Raw genomic sequence first — 13,069 nt, forward strand, 5'->3', positions numbered from 1 at the left:
AAAAAGAAGCTACAAATGTGCAGGTAAAGCCAGTCAGGGACTTGTTGTTTGCATCAGCCATCTCAGAAGGGGGGGGGGGGGGGGGGCGGGGAGAGACAGAGAGAAAAACTCACACACAGATTTTTGTGTGTTTAGCAGAATGCAGCAGCTCAGAACTGGGGGAAGGAGACTGAATGGATAATAAGTATGGAACGAATTGTCAGTCTCACCATGGGCAGCACCATATGAAAAGTCATGTTTAAGTGGAATAGGCAGCACATTATAAATAAGGAACAGCTAAGCAGCTTGTGGGGGTGCCAACTGGAGGCATGACAGGACCAGCACATTGACCAGAGCATCTTAGAGGTTAAACAACTGACATTAGGGTGGACTGCAATGCCAGTGACTACAGGAGGGTATCACCCACAGTTAAAAAGCTGCAACAGGAGCTCAATCCATAAATCTAGACCCAGCATATGATAAACACATATATTAAATGTTGGGGAGGAGTCAATCATTGGTTAAGACAACCCACTGGACTCCTAAACCCAGATTGAGCAGAGACTGAAATTGCTGAAACAAAAGTTATACTGAACCTTTTCCCACAAAGTCACGGATGAATCTGATCAGCTCTTTTGGCCCTATAGCATGCAGCCTGTAGATCAGATTTTTCAATCTGACAAGTTCCCTTTTGATAACCCAAAACAGCTGACAGTCCCATAAATATGTGGGGGAGAGGAGAGTATGTTGCTCTTGGTGTGGGTCATGCAGCCTGCATTAAAGGGGAAGTCAGGCGAAAACTTTTATTAAAGTATTGTATTGCTCCCAAAAGTTATACAAATCACCAATATACACTTATTACGTAAAATGTTTAAAAAAAGCTTTTTTTCCCGGCACTTACTAATGCATCAAGGCTTCACTTCCTGGATAACATGGTGATGTCACTTCCTGGATAACATGGTGAGGTCACTTCCTGGATAACATGGTGAGGTCACTTCCTGGATAACATGGTGAGGTCACTTCCTGGATAACATGGTGAGGTCACTTCCTGGATAACATGGTGATGTCACGACCAGACTCCCAGGGCTGTGCGGGCTGTGGCTGCTGGAGAGGATGATGGCAGAGGGATGCTCAGTGTCCCTTTGCCATCATCCTCTCCAGCAGCCACAGCCCACACAGCTCTGGGATTCGGGTTGTGACATCACCATGTTATCCAGGAAGTAACATCACCATGTTATCCAGGAAGTGAAGCATTGATGCTGTAGTAGGTGCAGGGAAAAAACATTTTATAAGCATTTCCCATAATAAGTGTATATTGGAGATTTGTTTAATTTTTGGGAGGAAATACAATATTTTATTAAAAAATTTTTTTTGCCAGACTTCTCCTTTAATAGTAATAAAGGGAATCTTTTAGATGCAATTCACAATTCAAACTGATGACACTTCAATAGCTGTTAAGGCTTCATTCACATATCAGTATATTTTTGCAGATCAGTTTTTTTTTTTTTTGCAAACATTACTGAGATGTTTTTAACGTCCACAAAAAATGTGGATTCCATACACTTCTTTTGGTGTTCTGTTTCACAATTATAGTCCGCACTAGCACGTCCTACTTTGTTTTTTGTTTTTTTTGCAGATTTGAAAAATTGCAGATCACCAAAAAAATGTGAATGTGTGAATAGGCAAACAGAAAACTATAGGACTTAAATGTGTCTGCAATTGGAATGCTAAAAGGAGGTAGCCCCACGCCCCACATGTGACACAAAACAAGCAAACAAAGAGCCAGCGCCCCACTCACACTTGTTTACACTATGCAGTTTGCATGCTGCTGTGACTAACACACAGACAAAAATAGAAAACAGCAAGTGTCAGAGTATATATGATGAGTCCTGACACTTGCAATTTGCTGCAGCCAAAAGTTTTTTGTAAGGACAGGACATATATAATAATAATAATAATTATATATAGTTATAGAGTAATAATGGACAGATTGATAACTGGCCTTGTAGGAAAACATTCAGTATAACTTTTATTAGTAGACGCTCATACAGAAAAGACGTTTAACCCCTTCTTGCAGCAGCAATTTGTATTTTTTCATTTTCTTTTTTTTTTTTTTTGCCTTCCAAGACCAGTAACATTTTTGTTTTTTCACGGAGGGCACATTATAGTTCAAAGAAATTACGGACGTCGGGACTCTTGTACGGACACATTTTGCAACTTGAAACTTGCAGGGGTTTGTTCCTTCAAAATACTTCAAATAAAAATAGAAAAAAAGACTAGAAAAAAAAAAATGTGGGGCACATCGAGTAATCATATTGGCAATTATTTGTCATCTAGACGTTTTGCACCCATCCATAAGCCAGGCTTAACAGTTCAGTAGCAGCAGGGACTTAAAGGGGTAGTTCACCAAAAATGTTTTCTTTTAAAATCATCTGGTCCTGGCAAGTGCCACAGATATGTAATTTACTTCTATTAAAATATCTCAAGTCTTCTAGTACTTATTAGCTGCTGTATGACCTGCAGGAAGTAGTATTTTTCCCAGTCTGAAGAGCAGGAGAGGTTTTCTATGGGGATTTGCTACTGCTCTGGACAGTTCCTGACATGGACAGAGGTGGCAGCAGAGAGCACTGTGTCAGACTGGAAAGAATACACCACTTCCTGCAGGAACCATTTGATTTTAAAGTTTTTTTTTTTTTTTTTGTGAACTACCCCTTTAACACATTTACTTATTACAAGGCTCACATACTTGGCTGACATTGTTTCATCTGTTCCCCATGACCGCTGCCATTCGTCACTTGATCACCTGGTATATTTTGTATTTTCTTATTACCATTCTTTGCCGCTCCGCAGTCCTTCACACAGATGTCTGTATTAGCACCTGGAGGATCCTTTCTAGGTGATGCCACACATTTTACGGGACTTAAAGGATTTTTCTTAGGCGGTGCGCTTTCTAAAGGGCTGGAAACAGAAGGAGTGACAGAATGTATGGTTTTCCTCTTTTTCACAGGGCAGGTTTTCTCCAATGCAATAACCATAGATCTCCTTCGTTTGCGGCAGTCTGTAAGTGGCGGGGGGCTGGGTGACCTTCTCGGTTCTATAGTCAGCGAAAACTTATTCAGTTTGCTATAGCGGCTATTTAGATCCGAGGAAGTAAAATAATCTTCAAAATTAGAAAAGGCTTCAGAGTCGCTATTGCACGATGATAGAGATGTTTTTTCTACCTTGACGACTTTATTTTTTGCTGGAACTTCGGATTTTAAGCTGCGACGGCCTCTTTTTTTAGACTCCTCCTTTTCTTTACATAAGGCAACAAGTCTATTAGCCATAGATGAATAGTCCAGGCCGGAGACTCTGTTCTTTTCAGAAGAACATGCATCACTCCCACTATCATTATCACTTGTACTATTTGTAGCTTTAACCTTTTTATTGGACTTTTGGTCTTTATGTGAAATTTGTATTGTGAAGTTTGACGTTTCTCTTTTGACAGCTGCGTTTGCCATAGACGTAATATCCACATCCAGGGGGTCATTCACAGGAAGAAGAGCCGCCCTATCACTTACATTTTCATCATCAGCTTTGACCCTGTGTGATTTGCGACTCTTGGCTTGACTTTGTGATTGTCTTTTTTTTCTTTTAGAACTAGAATTACTTTCCTGGGTTTCTTGCAGCTTTGAATCAACTGAATTAACCGGGTCTTCCTTAGTGATATGGACGACTCCATTACTGCTCGGTGTACTAGGAGCATTGCCCCCCTTCAGCACACTTTCAAATAGTTCATCGTAGCTTGCGTTAAGCGAGGCGCGGTTATCCCCTAAAAAGAGAACAAAATAGAGAATAAACATAACATAAATAAGTAAATCAATAAAGGTATCAGCCTAAGAACATTGGGGGAGAGTTTTCAAGCTAAGGGCCCTATTACACGGACGATTACCGTGCAAAAAATCGTTATATTGTTCAAATTTAAGCGATAATTGTTCTGTGTAATTGCAGGCAAAGATCGAAAAATTGTTTGTATGTTGTTGATCGTTGATTTAGATCTGAACCTAAAATAATCGTTAATCGTTCGCTGTAGTTCCGCATTTTTTCACTAATCGTTCAGTGTAATTGCACATTGTTCATTGTTTTTCTGGGATCAGGAGTAAACGATCATAGTAACGATCGCAATAACGAACGTATCCAACAACTATTGTTCTGTGCAATATGGTGAACGATTTCAGGTTAACGATAATCTCGTTTGCGATCGTTTATCATTAGTCATTAATCGCTAAAAATCACTTTGTGTATTAGGACCATACTTTTGTGTCCGTTAAAAAAAAGCATATTTTTCGATCCATTTTTTTTTTTTTATAATGGAAGTCAAAGGAAAAATGGATCCAAACAGATGAGACACAATTGCATCCGTTTTTTCCATAAAACATATACGTTAAACGGATGTCAAAAATGCAGTGTGAACCCGGCCTTACAGTAAGAATGGTCTTTGTTGTCCATAATAACCAATCACAGCTCAGTGTTCAAAGAACATTCTTAAAGCGACTCTGTACCCACAATCTGTACACCCCAAACCACTTGTGCCTTCAGATAGCTGCTTTTAATCCAAGATCTGTCCTGGGGTCCGTTCGGCAGGTGATGCAGTTATTGTCCTAAAAAACAACTTTTAAACTTGCAGCCCCGTGCCCAACAGCCGGGGCCTAGATTGTGTATGCATTAGGCTGGAACAACCTCTCCGTCCCTCCTCCCCACCCTCCTCATCATTAGAAATGCTCCAGGCAGATTGTCTTCTATTCATCAGCTGTGTGAATACTGAACATGGGCTGGATCATCAAGGCACCTGTGCAATGTTCAGCATGGAGAAAATGTTTTAGTGGCATTCCTAATGATGAAGAGGGTGGGGAGGAGGGACGGAGGGGTGGTGCAAAGTTAGGGCACAAATATTCTAAGCCACACCCGTTGGGCACGGGGCTGCAAGTTTAAAAGTAGTTTTTTAGGACAATAACTGCATCACCTGCCCGAACTGATCCCAGGACAGATCTTGGATTAAAAGCAGCTATCCGAAGGTACAAATGGTTTAGGGGGGGGGGGGCAGCAGGATACGCAGCTGACTGGCTGAGTGGACTGCACACATCATGACCCGAGACCCACTCAGACTAGGAAGCGGCCAGGGACCAGAGCGGCGGTATGCAGCCACCAGTACTGGAGCGGGGGGGATATGAACATGTTATTTCTTTTATCCTCCCTCTTCCCAACACTTGTTAAAAATATCTATTTGGCCAAACTACTTCTTTAACTTGACCAGTCCTACAAGTTTAGCTATATTAGTTGAGATGGGAATACCCCTTTACAACTAGCAATGAGTAAAAATTTTATTTTCAGTTACTAATTCTATTTGCCACCTTAATTTACATTTCACATTTGAGGTGAACTCAGTATTTTCAGTTCCTCAAATTTGTAGCTTGCACGATTCCTAATTCTCCTGTATCACAACTCCTTCTCACAGTGATCTAAGGGCAGGATGTAACACAAGGCAAAACTACAGAGGTCCATACATACTGAGATATATATATATATATATATATATATACACACACACACACACACACACACACACATATACATATGCAATTCTTTCAAAAGGAACTTCTTCATTCATGTAGATACATAGCTATGGAAACAAGAGAGCACTAGGGACTTTGTATAGTATCTGGTGTGTGATCTTCTATGATATAAATATAGTGTTAACAATCAGACTCTTAACTCTGCTACATCTCTGTACTACTGCTCCTATTATTCGTTGACCTATGGCAGCAGATACAACAGTCAGAATTGCTGTGTGAGCACATCTAGCTTATGCACTACAACTCTGTTAACTCTGCTCCACCTGTAATTTAAACCGGTTTAGTCTAAGTTACATTGAGGTAGCGTTACGGCTCGGGCAGTCACCAATTTTTCTGTCAGATATTGGTTTACATGTGACAGTGGGTGTTTCCTATTTATGCGTTTTGGCTACTTCACCTGTAGTTTTTAAAACAGTTCTGAAAGTAAGGGTACAAACCTACACACCATATACGCAGCAGATACGCAACAAATACGCAGCAGATTTGATGGTTTAGATTTGATGCTGTGTTCAGTTATTTAGATCTAATCTGCTGCGTATTTGCTGCGTATCGCAGCAGTAAATACGCTGCGTATACGGTGTGTGGGTTTATACCCTTAAGGATAAAAATTTACTAAAACAAAAAAACAAACTGTGCAGAAACAGCTGGATTCACACTAGGTTTTTTTTCATCCTTTTGTTGCAAAAAAAGGATAGAAAAACAAATGCATTTGTGTGCATTCGTTTTGATCCATTTTTTTTAATTGACTTTCATTATTACAAAAAAAAAAAAAAGGATGCGTTTTGACCTTTTTTTTTTTTTAATAATGGAAGTCATTGGAAAAACAGATCAAAATGGGTGCACACAAATATCAGGGCTGTGGATTCGGAGTCGTGGAGTCGGAGCTAGTTTTGGCTGGAGTCGGAAAGAAATGTACTCCGACTTCAGCTTTAAAAAAATCTTTAAAAAATGTAGAATTGAATTTTGATATGAATTTTACAAGTTTTGCTCATGAATATATATTATGAGCAAAATTCTAATAGGACACTGGCCCTATTACATAAGGGTGGTCATGGAAAAGTTGTCAGTCACTATTTGGCAGTTTGTCCATTGTGTGGGGGGAGATCTGTGCTGGTCTCTTCCTGGATGCTGGATGACTGTATATGAGCAGCAGTGTAATATGAAGATTTTCTGTGTAATTTAGAGGAGGAGAAGACATAAGTAGTGTAGCAGTAACCTCTGTCCTCAGTGTGGTGTTTTCTCTCTGGGAGAAGATTGTGTGTTTTTCTTCAGTGTTCTATGGCTGCAGCTGTGTGTGTGTGCGCGTGCTATGGCTGCAGTAGGTTGTGTGTGCGCTATGGCTGCAGCAGGCTGTGTGTATGTGTGCATGTGTGTGTGCACTATGGCTGCAGCAGGCTGTGTGTATGTGTGCATGTGTGTGTGCACTATGGCTGCAGCAGGCTGTGTGTATGTGTGCATGTGTGTGTGCACTATGGCTGCAGCAGGCTGTGTGTATGTGTGCATGTGTGTGTGCACTATGGCTGCAGCAGGCTGTGTGTATGTGTGCTATGGCCGCAGCAAGCCGAGTGTGTGTGTGTGTGTGCGCGCTCTATGGCTGCAGCAGGCTGTGTGTGTGTGTGTGTGTGTGTGTGTGTGTATGCTATGGCTGCAGCAGGCTGTGTGGGTGTGTGTGTGTGTGTGTGTGTATGCTATAGCTGCAGCAGGCTGTGTGTGTGTGTGTGTATGCTATGGCTGCAGCAGGCTGTGTGTGTGTGTGTGTATGCTATGGCTGCAGCAGGCTGTGTGTGTGTGTGTGTGTATGCTATGGCTGCAGCAGGCTGTGTGGGTGTGTGTGTGTGTATGCTATGGCTGCAGCAGGCTGTGTGGGTGTGTGTGTGTGCGCGCGCATTATTGCGTGCCCCCACAGTGACCTTCTATATCACTGTGTGACCCCTCTCTATATCACTATGTGTGACCCCCTGTATATCACTATGACTGACATCTATATTACAGGGATCTGGCATTGTTAGCAGTGTTTCTTTGAGTATGGTGAATATTTAGTTAAAAACATAGAAGATTGTCAGCAGGAAAAAACCACCTGCTCCATCTAGTCTAGTTGTGAGGAGTTCAGGACATGGAGGCTGGAGAGTGGCTGCATCCACTGCACACACAGGAGAAGCTGCTTTATATACAGTATTCCTTTATTCCCTCAGAAGTCGCCCCAGGATCATGTAGGACATTAGGGAGAAGCTGCTGAATCAGTGTGATAAATAACTCCCCTGGTATATGACCGGCCATTTATCAAGGAGCAGGAGTCGGAGTCGGGAGTCGGTCCTGATAAAATTCAGGAGTCGGAGCTGCGGCTTACCGACTCCACAGCCCTGACAAATACATCAGTTTTTGCAAAAAAGAGGATGAAAAACAACAGAGTGAACCCAGCCAAACCCTTTAACTGGATATCCGTACCCACTTAAACAGAGATAATGACTGTGGAAATAACTTTGGTAGCAGTGGTATTAGTTGTATACCACTGTAAGGTTTTTATGTTTTGGTCCATATAATGGTCCGGCATTCTGACATACCATGTGGAGAGTCTGTCGTGATGGAAGGGCTATTTCCAAGTGAGGGTCTGAGTGGTGGAAAATCAAACGTCTGTGACATCTGAGACGCTGGAAGAGAAAACAATCATTGTTCTTACGGAGAAATAAACAAAGAAGCAAAAATATCATTTCATTTCTGCACTAAAAGAAAACCAATAGTAAATATCCGATTCCTCTGAAGAAGCGGTATTGACAGTGAAACACGTCAGGGTGACGCACGTAGTGTTAATTGGTTTTAACCCTTTAGTGACCAAGCAAATTTGAGCCTCATTGCCCAAAAGGTTATCATAATTGTTTTTATTGTCTCATTCTAAGATCTATACATCTTTTTCATCATCATAACCGCATGAGGGTTACACTTTTCTGCTGAACAAATGGCATCAGCGTCATAATTACACACGTGGAGAACATAACGTTTGGTATCCCACGTGTAGCTTATGTAAAATAGAACCATCAACAGTCCCTTAAAATATATGATGTATTAAATGTGATAGGGTGGGTTCATACTGAGGAATTCCACGCACCTTTCCGTGTCACTTCTTTCGGCGGATAGCGGAATACGCCGGCCCACAGAATGGTGTCTATGGAGCCGGCGGAAAGACGTGCGGACAGACGGCGGAATTCCGCGGACATTATACGCGAGAATTCCTCAGTATGAACCCACCCATACAATGACAAACCACACATAATGACTGTAAATTAAGTAAGGTTGGGTTCACAATAAGTTTTTGCAGTTCTTTTTTTTTTCACCAGTTTTATGCAAGCAAAAAAAAAAAATTTGATGTACTTGAGTGCATTTGTTTTGAGCTATTTTTCCGCTGACTTCCAGTTCCAATATTAAAAAAAACAGATCAAAATCCATCAGTTTTATTAGCAAACACAAAAACATGTGAACCCAGCCTAACAGTTGTGTAACAGTAATTATTAATGTGTGCACACCAATTTATCCAACCATAAATATATAACAATGTATATACTGTACAACCATGAATAAAGAGAATCAATTGTTGCCTATATACTTGCATATGTATCAGAGAAAGTGATGGTTCTCCAAACTGCAGCCCTCCAGCTGTTGCAAAACCACAATTCCCATCATGTCCGGACAGCTAAAGCTTTGGACTTGGCTGTCCAGGCATGATGGGAAATGTATTGCAACAGCTGGAGGGCCGCAGTTTGGAGACTCAAGTATTGTTGTCACTTATATTTATATTGATCACAGTAGTATGCTAGTATCCTAGCGCTTTTAGTCTCCAATGGTATTTGCCTTTTTGCGGACGGTGAAGCCATGTAATGGAATGTTATCTCACCCGGCATCTGGCATGATGTGTCAATATCATATAGGTGGTGGGAAAAATTGTAGTGACAAAGCTGTGCGGCTGTGTCATTGCAGTGCAGCGGAGATTCAAATAGTTTTCCTGCTGCCGGTGTGATATTGATACATCATGCCGGTTGCTGGGCGGAAAAACATTCCATTACATGCCAGGAGGAGGCCACCAACATTAGGGTATGTGCACACTACAGAATACACGCAGGGACTTCAAGTGGATTCCGCTGCACGGCCTCAATTCTTCGGGTGGAATTCACCGGTGAATATCATTGAGTCTATGAAATGGGCAGAACTCCAAGCAGCGGCTGCACGGTGGAATCCACTTGAAGTCTTGGCTCGTATTCCGTAGTGTGCAGATACCCTTACAGTGTGTCAGTATCAGTAAGCAAACTGTTTTTAGGCAATGGTTTTTCATAGCCACTATGAAAGTCCCATATTGCTTCAGATTGTTCAGGAAATGATGGATGGTAGCCAACCCTGACCAATGGTGAGCCATTACTCAAGCAAACAAAATGTGTATTGTTCAATATAATCTTAAAGTGTCACTGTCGTTTAAATTATTTCTGCAGAAATCAATAGTACAGGCAATTTTAAGAAACTTTGTAATTGGGTTTATTAGCCAAAAAATGCATTTTTACCATGAAAAAGCAGTTTGAAGCTCTCCCCCGTATTCATGGTTTTCTGTGGAGAGGGGAGGGGTGGAGGGAGTTGAGGTCCCAAAACAGGACAACAAAGAGTTAATTTACAGCTCCATCACCGGGCTCTCTCCTCTGAAGTAAACACTGACCTTTCTGACCTCTGAATTCCGGCTTTCATACAGTTCCCACTGTGTAATCCTTTGTTCTCTGCAGACGGTTAAGCTCCTTGCTTCCTCCTCCCCCCTCCCCTCTCCATAGGTTACACAGGGCTTGACTGATGTAAAAGAGTTGAGATTTCCTGATAATGAGGAGTGAATGAGAGGGAGGAGGGAGGACCTGGGGAAACTCTTTTTGAATGCAGATAATGGCAGATTTGCCTAATAAACCCAATTACAAAGTTTCTTAAAATCGTCTGTACTATTGATTTCTGCAAAAAATAAAAATAAAAAAAAAAAAATATCACAGTGACACTTTAACCCCTTAACGACAAAGGGAGTATATTTACGCCCTATTGCTGGTAAGGATGTTTAGAGCTCTGAACCGCGGCGGTCCCGGGTGCCGCTTGTAGCCCGGGACGCAGGTATAAGCGGGCATGGTCCGATCGCCGTGTGCGCTAATACAGTAATCAGATGCAGCTGTCAAACATGACAGCTGCATCCGATTACCGGATTCAGCCGTTCCCTGGTGTCTAGTGGAGGAGATCGCTCCTCCAGGATGTTATCCCGGAGGAGCGATCTTCGTAACTGAAGGTGGCCAGGGACCGCTCCAAGATGGCGCCGTCCCCGGCTCGGCACTCGTTTGTTATCGGCTGCATCAGCTGGAAGCACAAACGAGTGCCGATCTCATCGATCTTTGCCGTATATCTATACAGCAAAGATCTCAATGAGAGATCAAAGTGTATATACTAGAAGTCCCCCAGGGGGAATAACCCTAACCCCAGGGGGGAATAACCCTAACCCCAGGGGGGCTTCTAGTATATGTGTAAAAAAAATAAATAAAGTGTTGTTGTCAATAAAAAGCCCCTCCCCTAATAAAATACAGAATCACCCCCCTTTTCCCAGGTTATAAATAAAAGTAAATAAAGAAATAAACATATTTGGTATCGCCGCGTGCGTAATCGCCCGAACTATTAATTAATCACATTCCTGATCTCGCACGGTAAACGGCGTAAGCGCCAAAAAATCCAAAAGTGCAAAATTGCGCATTTTTGGTCGCATCAAATCCAGAAAAATTGTAATAAAAAGCGATCAAAAAGTCGTATATGCGCAATCAAGGTACCAATAGAAAGAACACATCATGGCGCAAAAAATGACACCTAACACAGTCCCATAGACCAAAGGATAAAAGTGCTATAAGCCTGGGAATGGAGCGGTTTTAAGTGACATGTATTTGTTGACAATGGTTTGAATTTTTTACAGGCCATCAGATACAATATAAGTTATACATGTTACATATCGTTTTAATCGTGACGACTTGAGGAACATGCATAACAAGTCAGTTTTACCCCAGGGCGAATGGCGTAAAAACACATTTCCCCCAAATAAACAAAATGCGTTTGTTTTTTTTCAATTTCACCACACTTTGAATTTTTTTCTGGTTTCGCAGTGTACTTTATGCAAAAATTCAGCCTGTCATTGCAAAGTACAATTAGTGGAAAAATGCAAGTGCTATGGCTTTTTAAGCACAAGGAGGAAAAAACTAAAACGCAAAAATCGAAATTGGCTGTCTTTAAGGGGTTAAACTACCCAGGAAAACATATAAGAAGCAATATTCTCTTACTAAACATTTTACATCCTTTAGCAAGAAATAAAGACACACATCTTCACAGCAGGAGCGCCTCCATCTTATTTGAACTAACTTCTGACATGTGCAAAACAAACTTATTTCCATGAGTAAGCCGTGCAGGCTTTTCTACCTGTTGGTGATAAATTTTCCCGTTTATTCCTCATTTCTTGTATTCTTCTTTCCATGGCATTGCAGCGATCTGCAACAACTGCTTTGGGGCTGTATAATAACACTCCATCATCTTCAAATGATAATATAGGGATATCTGTAAAGAAAGAACAAAGAGATTCTATAAGCGAGCAAGTCAGTATTTCTATGCTAAAGCGGAAAAAATACAACCTAACACCAGAATATTTAAATATTTTGTATTATTTTTTTTATTTTGGGCTTTCATCCTTAAGGTCTTGGCAATGCCGGTTTCCGAAATATAATAGTTGGGTCACCTTGATGCACTATGGCGTCATGACGGGAGCAAGATTACAACTGCCATTAAAAGGTGAAATTATTATGCAAAAGCAGTAAAATAATAATAAAAAATATAAAGACTAAACATATTTGGTATCATCATAACTGTATGCATTTTAAACCCACGCGTGAGGCAGGAGGAGAGCCGTGAACTAGTCATCTGGGCTGTGTTTAGTCACAGCACTCTATCTTGTCCGCGCGCCCTGCGGGGTAATTGACAGACAAGGAGGCCCAGATGACTAGTTCCCCCCCTGCCTCGCGTGCGGAATTAGGCTATGTTCACACTTTGTACGAAACCGGCCGTTCCGTGATCCGGCCAGTGTCAGAAAAGATCATCCCGGACGGTACTGCAGTACTGGCCGGATGATCTTTAGCGCCGCTGAACAAAAAAATATATATATATATTGTGTACAGCATTTTTAGTCTACGAATCAAGTGAAATGTATCCACATGTTCTGGACCAGACATAGGCTTGCGCCTGAGGGGTTTCTAGTTTTTGTACAAATTATAAATAAGGCACAAATCCTGGATTATGCGAATAATAGGGTGAATACACAAAACAGATAGATTATTAAAAAAAATTGCATCCAATAATTATTTGCAAGTTGAATACTGGTTCATAAATAAAACTTAAATCAAAAACTGGGAGCAAAGTCCTTGATAAATTTCCCCATTTGTACAAAA

At 41.3% G+C, this 13,069-nt stretch overlaps 1 protein-coding gene across 3 annotated transcripts in view; it reads right to left on the reverse strand.

The window, feature by feature from the left end:
- MCPH1 (microcephalin 1) overlaps positions 1-13,069 on the reverse strand; it is a 207,842-nt gene that overhangs the window by 156,791 nt on the left and 37,982 nt on the right. For 2 of the 3 annotated variants that reach the window (XM_069973445.1, XM_069973443.1), the window contains exons 6-8: positions 12,051-12,185; positions 8,153-8,239; positions 2,726-3,790 (exon numbers count right to left, since the gene is read on the reverse strand). In XM_069973445.1, coding sequence (XP_069829546.1) covers positions 2,726-3,790; positions 8,153-8,239; positions 12,051-12,185 — 1,287 coding nt within the window. The remainder of the gene's footprint in view (positions 1-2,725; positions 3,791-8,152; positions 8,240-12,050; positions 12,186-13,069) is intronic. The other variant, XM_069973444.1, reaches the window with a different exon arrangement.

This window comes from Dendropsophus ebraccatus, chromosome 6, assembly GCF_027789765.1.
Source record: "Dendropsophus ebraccatus isolate aDenEbr1 chromosome 6, aDenEbr1.pat, whole genome shotgun sequence".
NCBI lineage: Eukaryota > Metazoa > Chordata > Amphibia > Anura > Hylidae > Dendropsophus > Dendropsophus ebraccatus.